Source organism: Pectinophora gossypiella, chromosome 11 (assembly GCF_024362695.1).
Source record: "Pectinophora gossypiella chromosome 11, ilPecGoss1.1, whole genome shotgun sequence".
Classification (NCBI taxonomy): domain Eukaryota; kingdom Metazoa; phylum Arthropoda; class Insecta; order Lepidoptera; family Gelechiidae; genus Pectinophora; species Pectinophora gossypiella.
The window spans coordinates 7,155,338-7,182,042 of record NC_065414.1 but is presented as its reverse complement, the minus strand read 5'-3'; the positions used below and the strand labels follow the sequence as shown (position 1 = coordinate 7,182,042).

Sequence of the window (26,705 nt, the reverse complement as noted above, 5' to 3'; positions counted from 1 at the left end):
TTTTAGACTTTTTTTCGAGATTCTTACTTGGTTTATAATAAAGATTCACAGAAGCGAAGTTCCAGGCGGTTGTTGATTTTGTATGGAATATGACCAAGTATGGGTGCCAAAGGCTCACTGCTTGGTCTTCCTGAGCACTTCTCAGATAACGGCAATGCCAATGGCGGCATCTAAACACTCTATTCGTTCTAACTCTTACTGTCACGTCCATTTATTCTACTTACAGGTTCGACAATCTCTGGAGGCGCTATCAGGCGTCATACTGACAGATATGGCGCACGGTGGCGCCCCCTACAATGTGGATGTTCCCAACGAGACCGCCTTCAGTTAGCGCGCTCAGTGACAACAGACTGCTTAGTTTATTTACTTTACCATCTATATGTATCTCGTGCATTTCAAGGTAATCAGACTCATCGCTACCATTCTCGTATTTGGTTGTGTGAAGAATGATCTAGAAAATAGAAACGTGCTAACTAGATTCCATTTTAGTGTTTCTTATGATACCATGATGCAATTTCAAGTCTCCAGAACTTGAATTCGTGAGCATTCTATGTTAACTTGTCAACTTATTAGTAATGAATTTGATGTTTTAGAAGCTAAAAAGACCGTTTAGGAAAAGTCCAAAGTTACTATGTCCCTTAATGTACAGATAAGTATAAATGTGATCGTCATTGTACATAAATATCGTGGGAGTCAGTCGTGCGTCTATAAGGCAACGTACTACGTCATATTATATGTGTCAAACACAGTTAGGCTAAGGATTATGGATGTAGGCCGAGATTTTAACTTTGCTTAGGCTTGGTTGGCTCAAAAGTTACCTGGTAGCCAAGAAGAAAAGAAAATGTTCATTTTAGTTGCTTTTTTGGTAAATTAAAGTTTATAAATTGTCATGTAACTTAAAACACTACATTTTTTGCCATTGAATTTACCTAATATAATTTTTATCTTCACGACCGAGCCAAAGTAAAGTATTTATCTCGACTTTAGATGTTAGACATCGTCATAGTCACAATTGAGTAAGTTCGAGGGCGGTACCGTGCATTCTCACCTGATTCTCGCTCAAATCGTTGAGGCGATTTGTATGACAGGTACCAAAGTTTTCTTCTGAGCGTATATGATTGTGAATGTGATTCAGGCAGTGGTGCTAGTTAGGATATTTTAAACCAACATTCCTCGGTCGTGGTGGGGCTGTTAGCCGAATATTTGAAATTAGCTCTCATGTAATTTGGCTCAAAGAGAAATTGATCACTTAAAACTTTTCATATTAAATCGACCTTTTTTTTTAAAGAGATTACATTCATATCGTTATTTGGCATTTTGATCTGACTCTAACTATGTTATCTTCGTGACAACAGTGAGTTGATACAAAAATGCTCAATATACGTTAGGCCAAAATTTCCCAAACCAAAAAAGAAACTTCTCCAATTTTATAAGTTTATGAATAGGTTACATCTGTAGTGTGGTTCAAATATTCGGCGAAGACAAGTGCGGAAGATAGATGAAATAATGACAATATGGGAATGGGAAACCGTTGTTAGTCCAAGCTCGTTTGCCAAATTGTTTCCAATATCTTGCCAATTCGTATGACATTGTTTTATCATTAATCCCAGACATATACGGTATTATTTTTGTGCGATTTGTGTGTGGAGATTAGACACTATGAATTACTAGAGTTTCATTTGATTAGTCAAGCGTTTGTGGTCCTTAAGGAGACTGGCTATGGACTGGTTATGGAAACCTTAAAAATAAAACATAAAATTCGATTAATTGTACCTTATTTGTTTGGAATACCGACACATACCATCTTTATTATTTCTAATCTCCCATTAAACACAAGCGTCACGCAAAAAAAAATGTTTTGTCATAATCATAATGTAGGTATCTGTAAAAGTTTTATTGGGCAGTCAAAACTGCGGAAGCAATAGATGTAGAGTGAAATCGGGAAATCCTCCCAATTAGCATTTGAATAACTTGCAAAAACGCAATAAGTGACAATCCATGTTCTCTTTCGTTTCTTTACGAGTGCGACGGAGAACGATATAGTTAAACATGAAATTTGGTTATCGTTGTTTTCGTTTAGTACATTTTCTTCAAGATGAGTAGACGAGAACTTAAACGATTACGTATATTTTACTGGTATCCTTTATAATCATAGTCAAGTTATACGGAAAATGTAAAGTATATTATGATAATTTTATTGTTCTAGTCTTCGGTAAAACTCAAGGGATTCTTTTCAATTCTAAGAGGTTTATGTATAGTAGTACTTATTTTGTGTTTATTGAGATTTGTAATTATTATCTGTCGTTTTGGTTACCAATTTACTTGAATATTTATTCTTTGTAATTTTCACGTGCTTCATGGAAAACGGGTAGTTGTATTTATATGTTATTGTTGCATTGACAGTTTAAACTTTGTAACATTCGCTCAGGTAAGCGCTAAACTATATTGCTCTTAGTCACTCAGTAGTTACCCTGTATGAGTGCGAGGGAGATAGATATAGTTAGTTTCACTTCGCAGCAATTCTATTATCATGCCGATGTTTATGATTCGTTGCCGCTATTTGTTTGAATATATTATTTCTATTAGGAGAATTATTACATTTACATTCTTATGTCGATATATTAAGAGTTGATGTTGCAATGCATTGTATCCATTGATATATTTTGGTATCGTAATTATGTAGTTTGTTACCTTACATGTGAAGATTTTTATTGTTTATTGTGCATATATATTGGACATCATAATATTTAATATCAATACATCTTTAATCCTAATTAGAGGTATTTTTGTTATTTATGACTATTTCAAAGTAAGATATATTTTTACCTATATTTAGTATTTCAGCTTCAACAATTTAGTGATATTGCACAATAAACAATATAGATCCAAAATGGCCTAATCTCGTTGCTAGGTTACCATCAGTGCCAAAGTGTGAGAACACTCCTATTGATTTCTCAACGAACTGGGCCTTTGTACCTTATTCCTAACTTAAATTATCGCAAACACTTCTCGCTACGAGTGAAAAGGACGGAACTATATGAACAAGTGAGAAAATTGACATGAACATTCTGAAATGTATATAGCTGTCTCTTTCAGTTGTTGTAAACATTTGGCTGTCGTATGAGCAGGATAGAAGCGGGAGTTGAGTTGCGTTATGCGTTTACATGAGATTGTAAGTGGTACAGTGGAGAAGCAACATAACATAAATACAGCCTACATATGTCCCTGCTGGGCACAGGCTTCCCGTCAATCAATCGGAGCAGGATATGGAACAAATTTGATTTACATTTAATTTTGGAGACGCAGATGTTTCTTTTATTAGGTACTTATTTAAAAAAATATAAACTAGTTACTTTCCACTCCACCACTTCCAATGCCAGATGTGAACATTTCGTCATTGATTATTGCCAAAGACAAAATATTAGACTAATCGAGATATCAGACGGTAGTTAGTTTTATTTAAGAGTGTACGCTTTGTACGGGCATTCTGACTAATTAACGTATTATTTACAATTTATTACATGTTTGATGCACTATACGCATAAAATGCAATAAAAGATAGAAGACCGGGGGGTTAAAAAGCAATTCATATAAAATAGCAATATTGCAATTTGACATTTGCGCATATAAAAGTAAGTGCGTAATGCAAACAATCAAGCAGTGCGCATAGCAATTCACTGAGAAACAATAGTGTTATTTGACATTTCTTGACATTGCGCACTTTTATATGCGCAAGTGTCAAATTGGAATATTGTTTTTAGGTGAATTGCTTCCGTGTGTCATTTTTAACCCCCCCAAGGAGTTTTAATAGGCCTGTTTAGTACATATAAGGACCTTTTCCTGTGCAATAAAGTGATTTTGTTATATCGAATTTATTGTGATTTTGTTTATTTATTAAATTACGAAGCGATATCTGTGTGACAGATGCCCGTATAGATATACACTTGATTTAGTGAGGTTTGTACAATAGTTAGTATTAGGTAGGATCACGTTATTTTAATTTAAATACATGTAAATTATTAATATTTTTGTAAGATAGTAAATGTTATTTCATCATATGTAACCGATTCTTTATTCGTGCAATAGGTTAAAGCCAGTGACATGCGGACGTAGGTGGTTAATGTAAAAATGCATTTTATTACCATGAATTAAGGTACAGTGTATGAGTTGTTTTAATTAGTAGTTTAAGATTGAAATATGGTGATTTGGTGGCTGTATCTTGTTTATTTCCGTAGTATTTGGGTCATTTGCACGAACTATTCAGTTTTCAGAAAATTCTGTGTGTGTCATGGTGAGTTTTAAAAAAAGCGAAGGGTTACGCGTGCGCCAAATCATCTGGTAAGTACGTTTAGCCATATATATCAGTCATATCGCTTAACACCAGGCTGGATCACGACCCATGACCACGGTCAGACGCACTCAAATCTTTTAATAATAAAAATAAACATTTCAGTTATATTCTTTACATTATTCACCAGTGTTCTATGATTAATTGGTACATTTATCATTGATCCAAGAAATGTGAATTTAATATGCCTCTGCATCAAATGAAATGCTGCTTCGTGTCATACTTCATTCTAGCATCCTTGATAGAGTTCGACAAACGCGTGACTCACATCGTAGTGTCCGGTTCGAATCCTGTCTTAGGTTCTAAATCAGATTCAACTTTATGAGTTAGAATCAAGTAGGAAGTTTGGATCATACATAGACTGGGGTCGATTAATTCTTTCAAATATTTTTCCTCAGACGACGCCCTGAGCCGAGTTTCGCGCCCGACTGGGCACCCTCAGGCCTGTTGTCTTAAACGTTGTACCGGGTGAGAGCCTTCAGCGCTCCCCATTTGTCCGGCCAAGTAGTTAATGCCATCTGCGGCAAATCTACAATAAGTCACGTCAAAAAAAAAGGATCATACATAATTGATATCACTTGGTTTCTAGGATTTGTTCCCAGTGAACGGCAATAGGCTCGCCCCCATTACATGGGACCAAAACATCTGGCGAGGAATGGGTGTATACACTATACAAGTATACATTCTTCCCACCCTTTCGGGGATACCGAGTGATGCTATGTTATGTAGTCTGTTGATTGGTCGATGGATCTGTTGATGCACAAGTTTGCCTCTTGATAATAATTTCGATACAATTTTTGTTCGTGCAAGTGATTCAACTGTTATAATATGGTAGATGTGGAATTAATGTTCGGTGGGCCCTTTCCTTTGCTCATATACAAAAATGGAATGTACCGCGTAAATGTGGGTCTATAATAAATTATGTTATTTCTACTGCGTAGGAATTGTTAGTATTTGTTTGATTATCTGACGTTTTTTGTATATTTGTTTCGAATTATGTTTGTTTGTTGTTTAATGTAAATAATAGACAGATGAGTTAATTGAACGTTGTTGTTTTATTGAAGCCGTCATACAAGCACCTTCTCCTTCGAAGGAGCCTAAAGTTACCAGCTGCGCTGTGTGTGTATCTTTCGTTCCAATTTCAAAACTTGAAGGAACCAAAGAGTTATGTTTAGAAATTTAATTAAAATGGCTGTTGTATTTTTGTAATTGCCTTTTGTCAAAAGAAAACAAAAAGCGGTACCACTCCAAAAAAATAATTTTAATACATTAAAAAAAGAAAAAAAGTCTGTAAAATTTATTTTGATAGAGGGATAGCTTTTGGTAGTTTCTATGAAGTTTATACCAAAATATGGGCTGAGTATGTTATATTGTACAAGTATAACAGATAACGTTGCTTGCTTAGTTTAATGGATGAAGAAAAAAAACAATTCATACAATATTTATTAATTATAATAAAAAATAAAAACAATACAATTCCATTACAAATCATAAACTACTTGAATAAGAAAACAAGTAATAGGTAACGACAAATAGTAACATCCTCGTTACTTTATCAACTAAATCAGAATACTTACAACCAATTAATCGAAATGGGTTCGAACCTTTTAGGCATAAAATCCGCTAGATGGCGCCAATGCTAAATTCCATAGCAAAAAGTCCGGATAATTTTAATAAAAAAATCTTTATGTCCAATCCCTATCGCCATTTGTGTACTAATTTATCTCCTTAGTACGAGTAATTCATAAATTAAAGTAATTAACTGGCTAATAAGAGGGATAATATAATATGTCAAAATTAATTCAAAATACGACTGATATCACCACATCAATAAAGACAATTACTACAAAAAATGTAGAATGGCTTTCGAGCCAACCACAGGAAGAGGCTTTCTTGAAGCTAAAAGACCTTCTGAAGTACAGTCAGAAGCAAATAGTAACACTAGTAGGCGGCCGTATAGATAGTAACACTAAGTGAGAAATAACATCAGCACAACCTGCATGTTCAAAAAGTTGGTAACAACCTAATCGTCCCCATATGTTTAAACTGACTTGACTGCTTGGATAACATTGGCGCAGTGAGTGTTGTCATATTTACGACGACATAATTGAGCCGAACTATTTGACATTGTAAGCGTCTCGTGAATCTGGATTAGGTTGTCGTCAACTTTTTGAACACGCCTGTTGTGCCGATGTTTTTGGTCACTTAGAGTGTTACTATCTATACGGCCACCTTGAATATCCCTTCTTCTTAACGTGTGGGTTGTGAGGTAAAATACCAACCTCATCAACCCTGGTGTCAGGGTTATAATTGAGCCGCCAAAGGCCTCTGACATGGCTCATGTAACGATTACTCACTTACATCAGTAAATAGTAACCGGGACCAACGGCTTAACGTGCCTTCCGAAGCACGGATCATCTTACTTTCGGACAATCAGGTGATCAGCCTGTAGTGTCCTAACCAAACTAGGCAAACCAAAGTGATTTTTCACAAAGTGAATATCCCTAATTATTGGACATTGTGGATGTTGCTAACTATAGGTATACCTTGACTTTCATCAGCTATTTGCTTCTGACTGTACAACAACTGTTTTGGAAGAACATGTGATATCTATTATCCTTATTATGATCCTAAAGCGTCATGGTATCCGGTGATATAGGGCCCTTAAATCTGTAATTTTTTTCGCAAAAAGTATTGTTCGTTATACATTAAGACCAGGGGCCTGCTTCATAAAACATACAATTGTAAATTACAACGACAATTTGGTGTTCATTACGTAGGTAATATGAAACTGCAAAATATTCCTGATCACACACTCCGCAATGTACATCAAATTGTCATTGTAATTTACTATTGTAAGTATTATTAAACAGGCCCCAGGGCAGCGGCATGGTCCCAGCCATGGTTTATTCTGAGTGAGGATTTACTGTATATAGCGATATTATACTTATAAAATGAGTTGTCATTGATAATTTTCCTGTCTGTGTTGTGACGTTCAAAAGAACTGTCTTTTATATCACATATCCGGAAGAACAAAGGTCAAAACTGTAGTAATAATGCAGAAATGCTTCTAAATCTACAACGCCTGTCTGGTAATATAAATCACTTTGCTTCAAATTGTATATTCTGACCATGTTCTAATAGATGTGCCGTAAATATGTTGTTATAACAAGGCAAATGGCGTGAAAACATTTTATTTTCTAGTTTATTTTAAAAAGACAAAATAGATCAAAAATATCTGAATCAAGATTTGAACCTGCAACTCTTGTCCAGGTGGGACGAGCGAGTTTATTTTTCTATCTATTTTCTCTTTGTGACTTAATTTTGTCTAAGTATTATAAAACAAACAGATAGTTTGCAGTTTATTTGTTCTTGGATAGCGTCCTCTGTTTCTCAGCGTGCTGAACGAGTTGTTTGTCAGTGGCCAGTCCCTTGCGCGCGCGCACAGAGTCCATGTACGCCTTAGCGCGGTTGATCCCGTCCCATTTCTCGCCCCAGTGGAGCAACTCCTCTTCCGTGCGGGGACGCCAGAACGGGTCAATGTCTATCACCTGGAAGAAATAATAGGATAAAGTTTAAGTCGTTTTATGTACCTATAGGCGTTATGTTATCAGTTATCGAAACTATCTGGGTAAAATCGGCTTATTTACACCATTGCATGAACGTGGTAAAAATATATAGCGTGGCCGGGGTGGTAAAGGATTCTCGATCACAAATGACTGTAACAATTTGACATTCATCATCACTAATTTAAGAGCCACTTTTACGTGACTTATTGTAGATTTGCCGCAGATGGCATTAACTACTTGGCCGGACAAATGGGTGCGCTGAAGGTTCTCATCCGGTACAACGTTTAAGACAACAGGCCTGAGGGTGCCCAGTTGGGTTAAGAGCCACGCTTCATGCTACTTTTTAGGGAAAAATAGAGCAGTGGTTTCCCTCTTGCATTCTGCCATTAATAATTAATTTGACATTAATAACAGTATATTTTTTACGGCTTGACAAAAGATGCGGAATGATATCCTGTCCGAGTTAGACTTTTCGATACAGTTTTCTCTTTATCAAATATAGTGCCTCTTGTTCTATGAAGATAAAGTGCCTGATGAGTATTAATAGCATAGGTACTCATTTTGTTAATTGTAATATAGCAGCATCATAGCGGTAGGATACAGATGGTGTAAAAAATATTCTCATGAAATGATGAAATGAGTCACTTTTATAGGTACGTATGTTTCAGTCCTGTATATTGAAGATCAGACCAGAAGTCGTCATTACCCATCACACCAAAGATTGACCACTGCTCAGAGTTCACCAATTCTTCACATGTACAGTCATGAGCAATATAATGTACCCACTTTAGGACTCTGTCGCACTTAAATATTTGACATTTAGTGAGACTTACAGTTCAATTTGTCAAAAAAGTTAATGTGACATGGTACCAAAGTGTATACATATTAATGCTCGTGACCGTACCTAAGTACGCATCTTCCGGTTTATATGGATGCACTTGCGAATACCTAATGTTGTAGTCCGACCCGATTGTCCGAATGTAAGATGATCCGTGCTTCGGAAGCCACGTTAAGCCGTTGGTCCCGGGTACTACTTACTGATGTAAGTATGTAGTTGTTAAATGAGCCATGTCAGGGGCCTTTGGCGGTTCAATGATACCAGGATTGGCTGGTGTCAGGGTTATTATCAATATGAGGTTGGTAATCCACCTCACAACCCACATGATAAGAATTAGGTTGTTGTATTAGGAAGTACATTAGGCTATTTAATTTTTTGTTACTTGCCTCCCAATGGCTGAACACAAGCTGCGGCGCGGCGAGACCTGAAGTATGAGTCCGAAGTTCTAGCGCAAACTTGAAGCTCTCCGCGACTGGTAGTAGAGCTTTGACCCTAAAGGACGCTGAGCCGCTCTGCAAGTCACTGGCCACCACCCTCCCTCCGCGTCGGCCTAGAGCCGCGTACAGCTTGCCTGGAAAGAAAAGAGAAGTTCTTTTTACATTTTGAAATAAGGTAACGTGGTGAAAACTTTCTAAACGGTGTAGACTACAATAACTTAGGCCTAATTCCTTCCGGAGTAAGCAAAGACCTTTCCGTCGATCCTGATGTAGACACCTACTTTTATTCTTTCTTCCACATTCATCAATCGTTTCATACACGCGCGCTGGTTGCACGAGAATGTAGACCGCAATTTTTTTTAAAGAATGGTCATTATATGGTCTTAATATGGTCAATGATATAATTAGGATTTCTCATAATTTGAAAATGAAAATGGACCTACGGAAGGTAATTCATTGACAGATGTGATAATGACCTTGACAGCGTTCCATCAATGAAATCTGTACACAGGCTGGTAGTCAACAAGTTATCCGCCTGCTGTGCAAAAGGTGATTGACTATCAAATAACAGTTTGCACGCGATGTGGTCGGCGGCCGGTAAAAACCGATGAGATAAAAAAGTTCGCTTCGTGCTGTCATCGGGTTGACAAAATATTCAGTGGGCAGCCGCGTAGAAAAATTCCTTGCTTTTTACAGATTCGTTGCGGCCATTTTGAGATGAAAGTGGGGGCTTCCGGCCATGGCGTGCATCCGGTCGCATTCGTCACGTCGCGAGCGCTCCTATTTGCCCAGTAAATAAGGGAGCTTTTTGTTGTTGTGTGCCCAGTACATGTACAGTCGCCGACTTACATTCCCGCACATTTGAAACGTTTCTAACATTCACAACCTTAACAACACGAGACAAAGTCGAGAGTAAACTAATTACGCCGCACGGCGCAACTTTAGACGTCTATTTGAACTTGAACTCGCCAAGAATGTGGAAGAAAAAAGATATCATTTGGTAACGGGAAACACACATAATTGCTAACTTCGTTTGGAATTTGGACGCATATTTGTGGCTACCGATAAAAAGAAACGATATAGCTTATCGTAATCGTAAGTGGTTACATGTTAAGCATGGGATACAACACGTATAAGTATTCAATGACTTAATGGACACCATAACGTAAGTATTCTGAATAAACAGACTGGATTTAAATATATTCTGCAAGTTAGTACTTCGTGTGATCAAATTAGATGAAACATTTAAAAGTTTCTAGTGATTTAAAAATAATTTCAATATTAAGTACTTTAAAGTCGTAAATTACTCTAAAGTCGTATTACACTGGGTCTGCATCCAGAGAAAGTCTAATTACTTACAAGACTTCATCCCTACGTTACGTACCTATTAGCGCTAAGGTTGGTGAAGTTTAAAATTAGTATTATTATCCTAAACCGTCCTAGTTTCAAGGCAATGTAGACCAGCTTAAATTTCCTCCAAATACCCGAGTAATGGTTGATGACGTAACGGCGGACGAAGGCTGTGCGCAATTTGATTCCGGCTCTGTAGTAATTTCCCGCGGTTTCATTCAATGATAATTACTTCGGCGCATGAATGAGAAACCAGTTCAGGTTGCCGAGTCCCTTCGAAGCTCTTCGTATTTGTGCATACTTTGGTTAATGCTATTTATAGCACAATTTACTACTTAGGTACTATAAGCCTAAGCCTTGTCCTAAACCTATAACTAACATTTTGTCATATTACAGTTAAAACCACGTAATAAATATAAAAAAAAAAAATACATTCAGATGTATTTTTTTAACAAAATCTCAAGTCCTTTTAAATAGGTGGGTAATTTCAATTTGGGTAAAAATTGAACCACAAATTATTGCCTGGTTTGAAACTAGCGTAGCAACGGCCTCCGTGGTCCAGTGGTTGAGCGTTGTTCTCACGATCCAGAGGTCGAAGGTCGAGTCGAATCCCGGTGGGGCAAATCACAAAAAATCACTTTGTGATCCCTAGTTTGGTTAGGACATTACAGGCTGATCACCTGATTGTCCGAAAGTAAGATGATCCGTGCTTCGGAAGGCACGTTAAGCCATTGGTCCCGGTTACTACTTACTGTGTTGTAAGTATGTAGTCGTTACATGAGCCATGTCAGGGGCCTTTGGCGGCTCAGTAATAACCCAGCCACCAGTGTGAGGTGGAACCTCATCAACCCACACGATAAGTAGAAGAATAAATGCATTAAGCAATTTTGACTAGATCCCTGCCTATATTTGAGAAAGTATTTTTAATGAGTAATCCTGGCTGCCACTTATCTTACACGGCAATCTTTTCAGGCGGAATTACCTACATCAGTGCCTTAAATTAAGTATAGACTATTAGATATAAAAAACAATAAAGAGTGCCATAGTACAATTATGATTCATCTAAATAGCTAAGGTAAACATAAGTAAAAATAAATATACGATAATTAAATATATATTTGTAATACACTTACTATGAGAAACCCCCTTACAATTAGAATTATGTTTAAAAATAATTTAAGTTATTGCTAAGATAAGTATTGTTTGTATACCTAGATAGCGCTCTCTCACATAATGTATACTTTAGCTATGATTTACGTGTTAGTGCATAATTATTTATATAAAAAAGCTATACATTATTGACAAAATTGTATTATGCCTAGGTAACTTAAAATTAAGTTCAAGAAGGTACCTATTCGCATATTTGGATTGCCACAGATGATTGATAATTGGATCTGAGACCTTTCCTGTGTTTTCGAGAATAATGATGAATCATTTTACTTATTTTAAACTTGCATTTCAGATTATTATTTCGCAGTTACCCTAACCTACTTGTGTTCTGTTGCAAATAATACTTGGAAGTAAACTTAACGGATCTCTTAACGAAAACATTTCGTAGAACTTGACAATTATTTGAAAAAAAAAAAATGATAAGCCTTAAAAAACGAATTAACCTTTATTATGGTAGAGGTTTTAGCACAAAAGAACTTCCAATGATTTAAATCGGCAAAGTTGTATATTCATGAAGGAAAACAGCTTTGATTCGATGTTAGAGGCGTAGTTATATCGGCTACAGAATAAGTAAGCCCTTATAAATATCTATCACACGTTGATCAAGGCTTCATCTAGTTAAAAATAATCAAGTGGTTATCTCAAGGCGGATGGTGAGGCGTCCGTTACCCGGGATATGGGGCGCAACGGTGCTCCTATGCCGGCAGAACATTCCAACGTTATGGACGGAGCCTTCCGTTCCGAGATTACCGCATCCATGCACTTTATGTCCTCATTATCGAGACTTCAAGCGAACCAGCCAGCATAACAGTTTTTGACGTTATCGCCTTGGTAAGGATGTTCAGACGGAAGTTTGGTTGGTGGTTTTAGAAATAGGTAGAAAAGGTTTTTGACGAAGTATACAAACTGTGTTAAAACGTACGAATTTTGAGTGTGTCGTCAGGTACTAAGTAATTAATCGCGATTTAGCTACATACCTTCAGAGGTCATGTAACGTTTCATATCATATATCATCATCAAGATAGAGATTGTCTCAGTTTTAAAAAATCACTTCTTGTATTTTATCACTCATATGATGCCTTCATTATATCCATTTATACCTAGGTGCCAAGTTTAATTCAAATTAGATATTTTACAAATCTTTCTGTCCGATAAAGACTGATCCTTCCGTAAAGTGGCCGGTTACGACAGGCATTGCCGAGATTCTATCTGGTTCTAATAACCTCAGTTCAGTTTTAGATTTTGAAGTTTTGCAGTGTATGAAAATACTTCTACGTATATAGAAGTTACAATCAGAAGTGGAGAGATCAATATACATATAGTCAGTAGTTAGAATCAGTCTCTCGTTTTCTTTCTAATAAGCGATAATATCTTATTAGTTAGACCAAAACATCTTTCAAATAGCGTACAAGGGAAGTAGGTTTTTAATTTAAATATTTCCCTTCAACGCATTCCACGGAAACCAATGAAAAGTTATAGATAATTATTATTTACTTTTCAGTACCTAAATTTTAAGCGACGAAGAAAACTCGTGAAGAGAAGATAAAAGTAGTGTAGGATTCTCCAGTCGTTGTTTTATCCACAAAAAAAAACAAAAAAGGTAAAAATATAACACTGTTTCCTTTATCTAACTTATATCGTTAGCGGTAAACTGGCATGAATAATATATTTTTATTATATAACGCACGTGATAAGGATAACTCCTAAGCAAAATAACATACAACTGATGTTCCTAATTAACATAAAAGTTGTATAAAACAATGTAAATGATGTACGTGACAACAATACAATATATCAAGATGTAGGTAACTTGAATATCTGACCTAATCTATTCATGATTTACTATTTTCTCACGATGCATTACGAAGTAGGTACAGTCATACATAGAATTGCTTATTAATTCAAAACAAAAGAAAATCGTGAAATTATAATGTAATGTTAAACTTTCATAAATAACGCGTCAATATCTACAGGGTGTTAGTGACATTTTAACGAAAACTTTGAGGAATGATTCAGACCACGATTCTGAGTTCATACCAAGTGGAATTTCCGTCGCAAAAGTATGGACCTGAAAATTATTAAAGATTTTCATACATTTTCCGACAGGAATTTGCATTCATCATCCCCTTCAGAATTCGTTACGATGTCACTAACACTGTGGTGTGTGTCAAATTCGTAGTAAGTGGAATTCCGTGACCTCTGACTACTCCAACGAAATACCTACGCCTGCTCTTGTATTATGTGTGTGTATGTATTCCATATTTTTGTTTCATATACCTGTGGTTACAACAAACTTATGTATGAACTATGAAGCATACTCTTCACCTTGCAATGCTTTGCTTTAGTGCAGTTTATTGGAGGATTCAATCTTGTCAATTAATAATAATAAATATTTTTATTTCCTTCACAAAATGATACAAGGTGTACATTAGACATTAGATTAAACAAAAACAGGTGATCATGTGTAAAGGCTGGAACCTAAACTAGGATACCCTGTATTATAGGATTCCAGGCTTCAAGTCTCAAAAAATACTAAAAGCAAAATAAGCCTTAATGGTCGATATTAAAATAAGAGCGAAACGAATAACTCTAGTATCACTGACTCAACAATTTAATCTACCTACGGTTACTAACCTTATATTACAAAATAGTGTTTTTGTTAACGACGCGGCGACGGCCTCCTTGGTCGTTTTGTTTCTTTTTATATACTTGCCAATTTCAGTATGTTCCATTGTATTTTTAAAATGTGTGTCAGTTTTTGTTTTCGATAATCATTTCATCTGTATGCATCCACAACAGTTTTAATTATTTTTATGCAATCAACTGTACCTGCACTCACGTACTATTCCAAAGAGCGAACCTACACTACAGATTTATATAAATACAAATCTATATTTAATACCTACACAATAGATGTTTCATCAGCCATCATGATTAATTCAACACTGTGTTAATAGTCAGCAAAGGCGTTTGTTTATTAGAGGCTATATTTCACTCATATTTGCTAATGAATTTAGTATTTATTTGATTTGCAAGACTCTTGTTATCAATTTGTGTTAAGGACGAATGTACCTCAATTTATAATTGCGTGAAATTGTTATGATTATTTGTTATAACTATACATCGTTGTTTATATGTTAAATGAAAAGAATATATCTTTTCATTACATAACCAACCCTCACGCCTGTGTCCGCGAAGGGGTAGGCAGAGGTGTAAGTATATATACCTAGTATATACACCCACTCCGTGCTGTGTAAATTAGTGAGCGAGCCGATATTACATACGAGTATACGTTTAAAAGAATTGTGACAGAAAATTGCTTAGTTGCTTATAAACACAATGAAAGAAGTAATTATCAATGCTCCACAAGTTTAGTAAGGTTCCTACTGAGATAATCTGATGTCCTAAAAGACTCTGGACTTGACCTAAAGCCACATGAAAGAAGTAAAAGAGTGAAGTCACCAATAAGGAGAAAGAACATTTAAGAATTGCTTTTTTTCCGAAATTGTAACACATTTCCAAGAAATGCGAATCGGAGGTACTCGTATATGACCTAATTTGTATTGGGCTGGTTTTCCATCCGCGGGTTGGAAAGTCAGACAGACAGTCTTTACCAAAAACCGGACCTGTCAAAACTTCAGGTTATAAACACAATAACGCTAAGGAAATTTTGATTTCCCCGAAATTGGTCATTATTGCTAAGCATGTATTTATTTCATTTCCCAACCAAAGCTTTTACTATACCGGTTGTACAAAAACCATTGACTTCGAAACCCAACTGTGTCGAAATACCGGTGTAAACTAAGTTACGGCTAAAATAATTATGTGTTTAGGTGCGAAAACCTAAGTGGCCATTACGGTAAACTGTTTCTTAGAAATTCCATTAACGGTGGATATAACCAAATCGGAAGTGGAGATTGCTGTGTAATTTGTCGGAGGCTGGAGGTAAAAAGCTGTCGTTCTCACTTAACATTATAGGCAGGGCCGTCTTTCGTATAGAAGGATATCTGCTGATAAAAGCTACTCAGGCATTTGGATCGTTTTGCTCAAAAACCCCCTATTCCCAGTAGTCTTACTAGTTGAACTACTGGGAATTTCCCTACCTACTACTTTTCCCATTAGTTACATACAAACTTTGCATAATTCTCGCTTACTTATATAATAATGATTAAGTCCGGGACTCCGTAGTCCCGAGACATGGAAACGACATACATTTTTTTAATATTATCCATAGTTTGTTAGTAACAATAAACTTAAACTTTACGTTGACCGGTAAGGCTAACATGTGCAACGAAAATTTTGTCACAACATTTTTTCGATACTGACGATATAATTATATCGATTGGTGCTAACATGTGAACCCAAATAAGTCATGTCGTTCTGTCATAATATGAACAAAATCACGTGCCACGCATGTTAGGGGAAAAACCAACTTAACGATTTCGACAACGTTTATTGATTCGATCGATAATTCGATCACTTTGCGCATGTTAGCCCTGCTGGTCGTGTATAGAAGTAAATAGCAAGAAGAGTTTTTTTCAAATATCCTTTATAGCACACAAACACAACATACGGTAAGGTTCATGTGGGATTGTGAGATGGATTACCAACCTTATCAACCCTGGTGTCAGGGTTGATAAGATTGGGACTAAGAAACGCCACACCATTAAGGCGCCGCTCCGTTTTGTTTCAAGTTGCTGCCCTCCGCGTCCTAATAGTGGACCGTCCTAAAACCGGTCCTGTCCACAGCCGTCCGATAGCCAACATAGCCCACGTCGGCTCCCGCTTCCTGTCACGACACGAGCAAATTAAACTGATCGGAAGCTGCGCTTATAATGACAAGCTCAGCTTTCCGATGGAAACACCACCGTTCCAAGTATAAACAATTATTGGTGTTCAGGCAGACGAAAAATAAATTATCTCACACCCCCAATCTCTGTTCTAAGTAGAAAGGTTATACTTTCAGCCACTCACTCGTGGTATCGGCGTTTCAAGGTAAAATGTGATCTATTAACCGTACCGTAAGACACCAGCAATAATAGGCTAGCTTCCAACTAGTCAAATCAGTTACTTTTTACTCAACGTCAAAACACAAAATTACTATAGATTTTGTATGGAAAATCACAGTATGACGTCATAGAAAAACGTGACAAAATATCGGACTTATTATAACGTTTTTCTTGATTAAAATTCATAAATAAGTTAAATAGAAAAAAATATTTTTTTCCGTTAGTTTTAGATCTGTCTTTATTTAGTAATCAGAATTTCATAATTTATCTTGAACCTAGTACAAGACCATATTAACACATAAAACCTTGCGAATAGACGTATACCTAATCATAAATCATCGTAAAATTGTTCTTCGACAAGTTTACCTGCATTGTCTGTTTTCTTATTATACTCAGAGGTACTTAAATACTTTTCATCAAAAAATTCTTCATCGAAAAACTTTCAAATTTTTGTTCAACAAAACACGAGTTAAATTTTCGAACTTCTTAATGTTAATTAAGAATTAATAACGTAAAATTACATAGGTGATTTATTTTCTAATTCCTTATGTACTCATATTTAACGGAACATAAACTTGCGGTGCTCGAAACATTTTTTTGATGAGAAGAGAATTTTGCGTTTCTATGATATTGTGTAGAAAATAATAATCTAATAAATAATTAATGTTTGGCCTGGTTTTCCCAGTGCGCGGGTAGGCGCGCGCATGTCCGCTCGCCGCTGCTAAGAGCCCGCTTCCTGTGACACACACCTGTCCTACTATAATTAACCTGCCACTGCTATGTTGCTGCTAGAACATTTTTGCACTGTGGGTTTCATCCAATTTTGTGGTAATAACATTGGAGACGCAAATGACCTTTCTAAAATAAACAAAGGTTGTCCAACGCTATTCAACGTGGAAACGCGGTAAATGTCGTGGGCCTTTGACTAAGTAGGGATCCCTTCTTCAATGTTATATTGAAAGTGTTAACGACGAGCTTCTTGGAGCGATCTCATTAGTATATTATTATATTCTTTTGTTTTTTTCTTGTATTGTCAAGTCTTATCTTTAATATCAGTTCTAGTTTCAGCAAGTACTGGTTTTTGCTTTGCACTCACAACAACTGGTCCTTTGTTTTAAGTTAACATGTATTTCTTTCAAACCGATCACCGTAAGGTTCATCATATCTATCTTGGAAGCAATATCAGGAGTTCAGGAGTGGCTGCGGATTGTCTCATTGACTCGTGTTAATCTGAAGAGGATGAGCTGTGCTAAGCTATTAGGCCGTTAAAAAGCTTTGCCTTTTAGTTTATGTAATGTATGTACCCAGTAGTGGGGACAGACCTCTCCTTATTCTTTTATGCTAATGAACGGAACATGCTGGGGAATATTTCACCTCGCTGGACAGAGTTTTTTTTTTAAACATCAAAGTAATAAATAAACAAAATAAAAGTGAGTACATTCAATGACCTAGGTACAGTAGGATTTCCTGAATCGTGGGTCTAGTGACGTAAGAACGCGCCCAGATTGTAATAAATAAAAAACTGTGTAGGTAACAAATGACACTCTTAGCCTTTTAGAGGAGGAAATGTCTACGAACGGACCTAATTGGTGAACGTATTTTATAATGCTGTCATTTTTCATAATCACTAAGTCTAAAATAAAAAAAATGACTGCTTGATTTTTGCCTCGTCGGCAATGCTTGTAGGCTTCGAGGCTGTTCACCTGAGCACCAAATAAGTGAATAACAAAAACAAACACCAGATGTTCATTCAGTGTGACAGCTAACAGTTGTTAGTGTAAGCTATGAGGACATAATTGATATACAAACAGTGTAGCAGGTCCGTAAATTAAAAATAAGACTCGTAATAATTAATTTTAATAAAATAAATAATTGAATAAACTGTCTTCAATCTTAAAACTGGTAACTGAAGTCTATTTAAGAAAAGAGGAAGCCATGGATTTCTTGAAATTATAGCTTTTGATTAAAAACCCATGGACGTAAATGATAAACACATAGAGTTTTGAAATATCTACAAAGTATTTCACATCTACCGTTGAGAAGAAGACTATCTTCTACGAAAGCGTAAATAAGGCTTAGGTTTAACAAAATTTTGCTTTGCTTATCATGAAAAAATATTGGTTACCGCACTTTGAGCTTTTCACTACCATTTTTCGGGACAAATAGCAAATACCGTCGCGTCGGAGGCTACAAAAAAAACTTCTATCAAATAAAAACAAAGGTGTAAACCTGCCATACTGCTAGCATTAATTATGCTAAAGGTGTGAGTCAATCGAGGGGTTTGATAGTACAGTCCGGTAGATTATGGTGTTGCCTTAATACGCGGCCTACCTTATATGCCGTGCTAAATATAGTAATCAGAGCAAAGTCGCCGGTGGGCGGATGATTATACACAGAGGGATACTAAAAACTCTGTACATTATGGTACACTACACATACCATAATAGTTTTGTTCCAGAACTTTTACTATGACAGTTATATTGAAGATCAGATGATAGCCAGTGGATCCAAGTTGACCGAGGAGGGGTAAGTATTCGTAGGACATATTCAATAGATCAGCATCTTTTAATAGTCGACTTCTGGAGTAAGTTTCTTCCAGAACAAGCCGCCGAAGTGTATGTGCTGTTTTGTCCTAATCAATCGGATTTATTGTGATCAATAGGTTATCGAGAGCACATAACTCATTCGGTCTATTTATAGGTAAGATCATCTCAGTACCTTTTTCAATCATTCACATTTATCAACAATATTGATATAAAAGCAACACGACAACTTGATAATGATGAACTGTGATCATCATCAATATTTAACGGAGATTCTGAATCAAACAAGTTTTTCTTTTTTTTTGCACATAAAACTTACTTACTAATTTACTTAAACAACTGTTTCAAATGGATAACATAAGCACAACAAGGGACCTGATTGCTAAACAGCAGTTTCTACCAGGCAAAATAGATGCAATAACTCGAATGTAATATCGGAGCGCGTGATGGTGCAATACAAAATGAATAAGTATAAAAGTAAATAATAAAAAATAGGAAAATAAATATTTTGAAATGGATTTAAAGTACTTTTCTGATTCTGTACAAAGACGACTTTTTCAAATTGTTCTTTCTTGTACATAGATTCTGTCTGCCTAATGGCTAGGTGATAGAGCTCTTTTTTCGGAAAATAAATACGTTAATAATATCTTAGACTAATAAGTTAGAAAATGAGTTAAAATCCAGTAGACATAAGCAGTTGATACAACCCTCTCTCTTGTTATATTTACCGACAATAATGGCATTGCCTTACATTTCGACGGAAACAAGCTCAGCATTGAGTATTTAATTACTCGCCCATATAAATGAAGGAAACAGTGGGCATGGAGTGGGTCGAGAATCGAACCCACTACCCGCATGTGGGCAGGTGTAAAAATATTACATAAGGCGCGTAATGGCCGTCGGAGCATTCATCAGCTATCAGGTCGGTTTGTAGGTTTAGGTTATGTAAGTATGTGGTTGAGTATGTGCATCGAGGTATATTCTGCAGATATTATGTACAGTCATGAGCAATATCATCTACCCACTTTAGAACCCTGTCGCATTATCAAATTTGACATTTAATGAGACTTACGATTCAATTTGTCAAAAAAGTTAATGTGACATAGTTTCAAAGTGTATACATATATTATTACTCGTGACCGTAGATGTATTATGAACATTGGTGTTTAAGGTCCAAAGTATTTTAAACCCCACTGTCTACTTATTGCGTCTTGAAATCTGGGCCGCAGCGCAATGTTACTATTGCTTCTTCTTCTATCGTGTGGGTTATGAGGTGGATTACCATCCTCATCATCAGTCAGAGTTATTATTGAGCAGCCAAAGGCCCCTGACATGACTCATATAACGACTACGCACTTACGAATACATCAGTAAATAGTAACCGGGACCAACGGCGAAGCACGGTTCATCTTACTTTTGGACAATCAGGTGATCAGCCTGTAATGTCCTAACCGAACTAGGGATCACAAAGTGACTATTGCTAATGAAGGTTTTATAAGTCTGTTATTATAGGTATGATAAAAAGTAACAGATGGGTAAGATGCCTCATAGTCCTGACCTCGGAGAACGCGTAACTTACATAGCAGTTTCACTGGTTTGAATCCTGGGTCGGGCTCAAAACCAGTGAATACGACTTTATAAATTTGAATTAATGTTTGAATCATAGATAATTGAAATCACAGGATTTGTGTCCGGTTAATGGCAATAGGCTATAGACTATATCCCAGTTGTGGTAGTTAGAGGAACATAGATCGCAAGATGAACTGAGTACCCACGCCTAACCCGAGGTTTCTGTTAGACCAACGTGATAGGTGGTGAGCCGTATCGCCGTCTATAGTGGTCTAGTCAACTGAGTTGTGTGTGTGTGTGTGTGTGTGTGTTGTCAAATTAAATAAAGCCGATTTAAATCTCGTCGAGACGTATAGATAAAAAGCCGAGACAATCGCGGCAAATTGCGGAGACTTGCCGAACGGCGTGGGCAGACGTATTGAAAAGGAAACGGAAACGCGTGTAATGATAAATTTGTACCTATTAATAGCGTAATGACAATAATGCTGGAGTTGAATGCGATCAGACAGAATTAGCTGCTTACACGTGTTTCTCGCTAGGCGCCACGATCTGTATAAGCCCTTTTTAATCATCGTGTCTACGGCGTGCCATCTGCGGCAAATCTATAAGAAGTCACGTCAAAAAAAATGTCTTTTTTTCTTCAATTTTTGCTCTCTAAGAACGGTTGTTGATTAAGTCATTTTGTTATTGTGTATTTACCTTTGTATTAATTTAGTAAAAGTGATATTCGTTTCAACAACAGCCTCCGTGGTCTAGTGGTTAGAGCGTTAGGCTCACGATCTGGAGGTCCGGGTTCGATTCCCGATGGAGACATTGTCGAAATCACTTTGTGAGACTGTCCTTTGTTTGGTAAGGACTTTTCAGGCTTGAATCACCTGATTGTCAGAAAAAGTAAGATGATTCCGTGTATCGGAGGGCACGTTAAGTCGTTAGTCCCGGCTATTAGCCGTAAAAACACCTCCACCAACCCGCATTGGAGCAGCGTGGTGGAGTATGCTCCATACCCCCTCCGGTTGATTAAGGGGAGGCCTGTGCCCAGCAGTGGGACGTATATAGGCTGTTTACGTATGTATGATATTCGTTTAGTTTATTTTTTATTTCCGCCCGCTCGCATTTACCGGACTGACCAAAAAAGTGCCCAGCTGCAATTATGACAAATTACAACTTAAATTTTTAAATAATAGTGTCTAGTTACTAAAATGAATGTAATTCTTCACCTTTATTATTTCCTTAAACAGATTAAATGCGGATGTGGCGGTGAAGAAAGAGTCCGGACCGGAACTGACACTTCCAAGTAAGGAACAATTCTACTTGATACAAAGACTTTCGAGTACACGTGCCAAAATAGTCCTTTCCGTAACGCCACAGTGTAAACAAGAACAGTATAACAAACATATTTTTAAGTATCTCCACATATGCCTACAGAATGTGGTTCATAATCAAGAACCATGTTAAATGTGGACTAAATAAGTACCTAGATAAAAATATCTAACAAATAACATTACTCTCGTGTTGTAATAGTATTAGTAGTAACGGACTCCGTGGTCCAGTGGTTGACCGTTGGGCTCACGATCCGGAGGTCCCGGGTTCGTATCCCGGTGGGGGCATATCACAAAAATCACTTTGTGATCCCTAGTTTGGTTAGGACATTACGGGCTGATCACCTGATTGTCCAAAAAGTAAGATGATCCGTGCTTCGGAAGGCACGTGAAACCGTTGGTCCCGGTTACTACTTACTGATGTAAGTAAGTAGTCGTTACATGAGCCATGTCTGGGTCCTTTGGCGGCTGAATAGTAACCCTGACACCAGGGTTGATGAGGTTGGTACTCCACTTCACAACCCACACGATAGAAGAAGATAGTATTCTGTGTTTTAAAACAAATATATATTACTAGGTTTTCATAAATAATATTAAGATACCTACTGCAAAAATATAAATACCGTGAACGATGTTAATAAATATGTATACCTAAATATAGCTTTTTAACATGAGCAGTCCAATCTAGAAATAACCAATTTTATTATAAATATTTTATTACGTAAAGTCGTAAGAACTGATTTCAAAATCCAAAACCCATTGTTTAATTATTGTGTCTAGACATTCGGGCCTTAAAATGGAAGTATGCTTATAAATTTAAAATAAGTACGTAAATAACATTCTCAAAAAAATAAGCTTAAGAACTCCTTACTCTGCCTTTATTTACACTGTGGCCTGAGGGTGCAAAAAAATGCTGACCACTCGAATTTCAAGTACGTTCCAAGACTGCATTGTCTTCGAACGTAGCGAACACAATGCACCACTTATCCTCTAGTGCTCCTTTCTTATCTGCACCTTAAAAACCCCTAGTTTATGAGCTTCGCAACTTCCTTCGAAACGTGACTCTGCTTTGGGACATTTACGGTTTTAAGATGATAAGAATTCATTGATTATTTTATTCAAAACAAGGGTATTAATGGGTTTATGGCTATGGCTGAGTAGTTTCGGGCTTTTGAAGTAGGTATAATGGATGGGTGCCGACAAAAAATATCATTCTGGTTTTCTGCAACAAAAAATGGGAATTTACGAGATAGCTATTAAAAGGTGTAAATGTGCAACGTTGGAGTTCAAAATGACACCTGGGACAGAGCAGTCTAGTAATTTTGAACAAATGAGACTTCATGATTTATCTTTTTTTGAATCATCTATCGTTTTGAATCCTGCGTGAATAAAACTATTTATTTACTACTTGTGTAGTTAGTCCTGAATTCAAATTCTGAAACACGATAAATCAAATCAAATCAAATATACATTATTACACAGAACTAAATTTCAACAATCAGACATGACACGTGAATACAGTACAATTTGGGCGCCCTTATTGCAAAAAAAAATAAAATAATTATATAATGTAAATATAATATATATTGAACATGGAAATTAGCATTTGTTTGTATTTGGATAACGATGGTTGCTGAGAGAAATAACGAAAATAGAAGCACAAAATTTACAATAAAATAATTCATTAGACAAATTCAACTACTTACTACTGAACTATAATGATGGTATCTATTAATTATCATTTACTAACTACGATTTATATTGCTTAACTTTCTAAATAATTTTCAATTAGTTAGCACTCGAAGTTTCTAGTAATATCTTATCAAATAGTATCATAATAATAAATAAAATTACGCAATAAATAAACCATTAGATTTAGTCTTTGAACGTCACAAATTTGCGCAGAAGGGGTTGAAAAAGGTCACATAGGGGATGTAAGTTAGGCAGGATACAGGGTGAGACGACTAGACTATGACGTCAGTTAGTGCTTTAATGGATTTGTGTCTGTCTAGACTTCCAAAGGTGAAGGTAAGAGAGGTAACTTGAAGCCGAGTACACAATGCGTTTTATAAATCCATATAAGTGCGATATCCTTACTCTTGGACTCATACTAACGACATCGTTACTACGTATGGGTATGGAGTACAGAAACTATACAGGGTGCTAGTTACATCGTAACGAAAACTTCGAGGGATGATTCAGACCATGATTCTGAAAAGATATCAAGAGCCAAAAATAATTAAAAAAGACACGATGAGATGAATCATCCGTTTCAGTAATCCTTACGATGTCACTGACACTCCCCCCCCCCTCCCTCCAGCCCCCAAAAGACACCAGGGTTGATGAGGTTAGTAATCCACCTAGTGTTGTAAAACCGCTCGAGTCAGTTCTTAAACGCTTGAGTCGACGGTCGAGCAGATTGCTAATGCTCAAGTCGGGACTCGACTGAGGCGCTTGACGCTTGAGCAGTGGCTTGAGCGTTTAAGTGAAAATGTCTATTCCGAGCGTCGGACTCGGCGCTCGGCTCAAGCTTGAGCGTGAGAGTCTAGATTGAATAGTAATTAGTAGGAGGAACTGTTAAAAAGGGTTTTATACATTATACGCGAAATATAATGGTTTTAGATATATTTTGTAATGATGAATGAATGAAATATAGTTTATTGCCCACAAAACAAAAATAAAAGAACAAACTAGACATAGAGTGACCATGTACAACAGGCGGCCTTATTGCTGATAATACAAGAAAAATGACTGCCCAAACTAAATATCATAATAGAAAAATACTTATTAATTGTGTTACATGTAAAATTACGACGCTCAGACGCTTGAGCGCGTGACTCGAGCGTAGAAGTCTGAGCCTTCAACGCTCGCAAGCCTTAAACGCTCAAGCGCTTTACGCTTGAGTCTAAAACGCTCCAAAGCGTCGACTCAGCGCTAAACGCTCGACGCTCAGCGCTCATTTTTACAACACTAAATCCACCTCATAATCCGCACGATAGAAATAGTGAAACCTCGATGTGATACTATGTAAATGAAATTGATGTTGGACATCTTACCTATGATTTTATTCGATTTAATTTTCTCTTCGTGATTTTCCCTAAGCACGGATGAGTGTTATAAAAACAAAGATCATTTATCTTATAAATTATAATAAATCCACTTTATAGATCGCTGCCTTATATAATCACACTTCTGACTTTGCATGGAACAATTGTTCTCTGTTACTCATTTATTTTTGGCACTCATGTAGACACAGACTTATTTTTCATACTCAAAGTGACCTAGCTATAAGCATGGTATAAGAAGACCAGGTATGCTCAATCCTATGACAAGCCGCCATTGCTAGCCCTTGATGACGTAAGTGTTACCATTAAATTGGTATCTCCAACATTCCAAAGACGTAAATTTTATTATTGAAAATTAAGTGAATTATTGACTAATGTATTTAATTACGAGGAGCTCGGTGGCGCAGCGGTAAACGCGCTCGGTCTGCGATTGTTGAAGTTAAGTAACTTTCGCAAAGGCCGGTCATAGGATGGGTGACCACAAAAAAAAGTTTCCATCTCGAGCTCCTCCGTGCTTCGGAAGGCACGTTAAGCATTTGGTCCCGGCTGCATTAGCAGTCGTTAATAAACTATCAATCCGCACTGGGCCCGCGTGATGGTTTAAGGCCCGATCTCCCTATCCATCCATAGGGAAGGCCCGTGCCCCAGCAGTGGGGACGTTAATGGGCTGATGATGAAGATGTTTTTAATTACTATTATTTGTCACAGGTATAAAAATCATTAAAACTGTACGTTAATCTTTTACTGAAAGTACAAAATATCTTGCAAAGTAAATTAAAAACATTGGACGTGGGTAATTTATAAATGGCAACATAGCGTCGTATGATGTCAGCAGGGCTAACCTTGAAATGATAGCTGTCAGTTTTGAGCATATCTGGTTTTCTTATACCATGGTTACAAGTACCTACTTATCTCTGTTATTGATCTGCAAACTATTCGGGTAGACAATCATTCCTTGCCGCGATGCGTTGGTGGACGTTAACGTGACCTCAAATTCATTACACGCAAGTACTAAAATAGCAAACCTACCCTTTATAAACTTAAAGCACGATATGTATGTAATGTGTGGGTATTCACAGTTTTTTAAAGAGGCAAATTCTAGTACTATGCTGATTCTTAAAGAAAGAGCCGTAATGTTAGCCTCAACAGAATAGATGTTGTTTTCTTTTTATGATGAATGTTGTGTTTCACTTGTAATTGGCTTACACTAAGTACTGTTTTACTTATGTTTAATTATGTCCTAACTAAATATTATAATATGCATAGCTCTAAGTGATCCATAAATAAATAAATAAATAATGTTATTAGAACATGAATTTCTCAATATAAATATTACAATTACATGTTCATAAATAAAGGCCGCTATAGTCAAGTGATTGAGCGTTGAGCTCACGATACTGAGGTCCCACGTACGAATCCCGGTTGGGACATAATTAACAATAACCACTTTATGATTCCTAGTTTGGTTGTCCCCGTCTCTGTATTGGA

General features: G+C 36.6%; 3 protein-coding genes across 5 annotated transcripts in view; 2 read left to right on the top strand and 1 right to left on the bottom strand.

Moving 5' to 3' along the window:
* The window catches only part of LOC126370964 (uncharacterized), a 112,072-nt gene extending 106,679 nt beyond the window's left edge, over positions 1-5,393 (top strand). For all 3 annotated transcript variants that reach the window (XM_050016135.1, XM_050016134.1, XM_050016136.1), the window contains one exon: positions 227-5,393. In XM_050016135.1, coding sequence (XP_049872092.1) covers positions 227-331 — 105 coding nt within the window. In that variant the 3' untranslated portion in view covers positions 332-5,393. The remainder of the gene's footprint in view (positions 1-226) is intronic.
* The window catches only part of LOC126370988 (hemicentin-2-like), a 540,644-nt gene that overhangs the window by 93,236 nt on the left and 420,703 nt on the right, over positions 1-26,705 (top strand). The gene's annotated exons all lie outside the window — the stretch shown is intronic.
* Positions 5,783-26,705, bottom strand: part of LOC126370948 (elongation factor-like GTPase 1) — a 133,802-nt gene continuing 112,879 nt past the window's right edge. Inside the window, exons 10-11 of the mRNA XM_050016090.1 lie at positions 9,142-9,326; positions 5,783-7,899 (exon numbers count right to left, since the gene is read on the bottom strand). Coding sequence (XP_049872047.1) covers positions 7,711-7,899; positions 9,142-9,326 — 374 coding nt within the window. The 3' untranslated portion in view covers positions 5,783-7,710. The remainder of the gene's footprint in view (positions 7,900-9,141; positions 9,327-26,705) is intronic.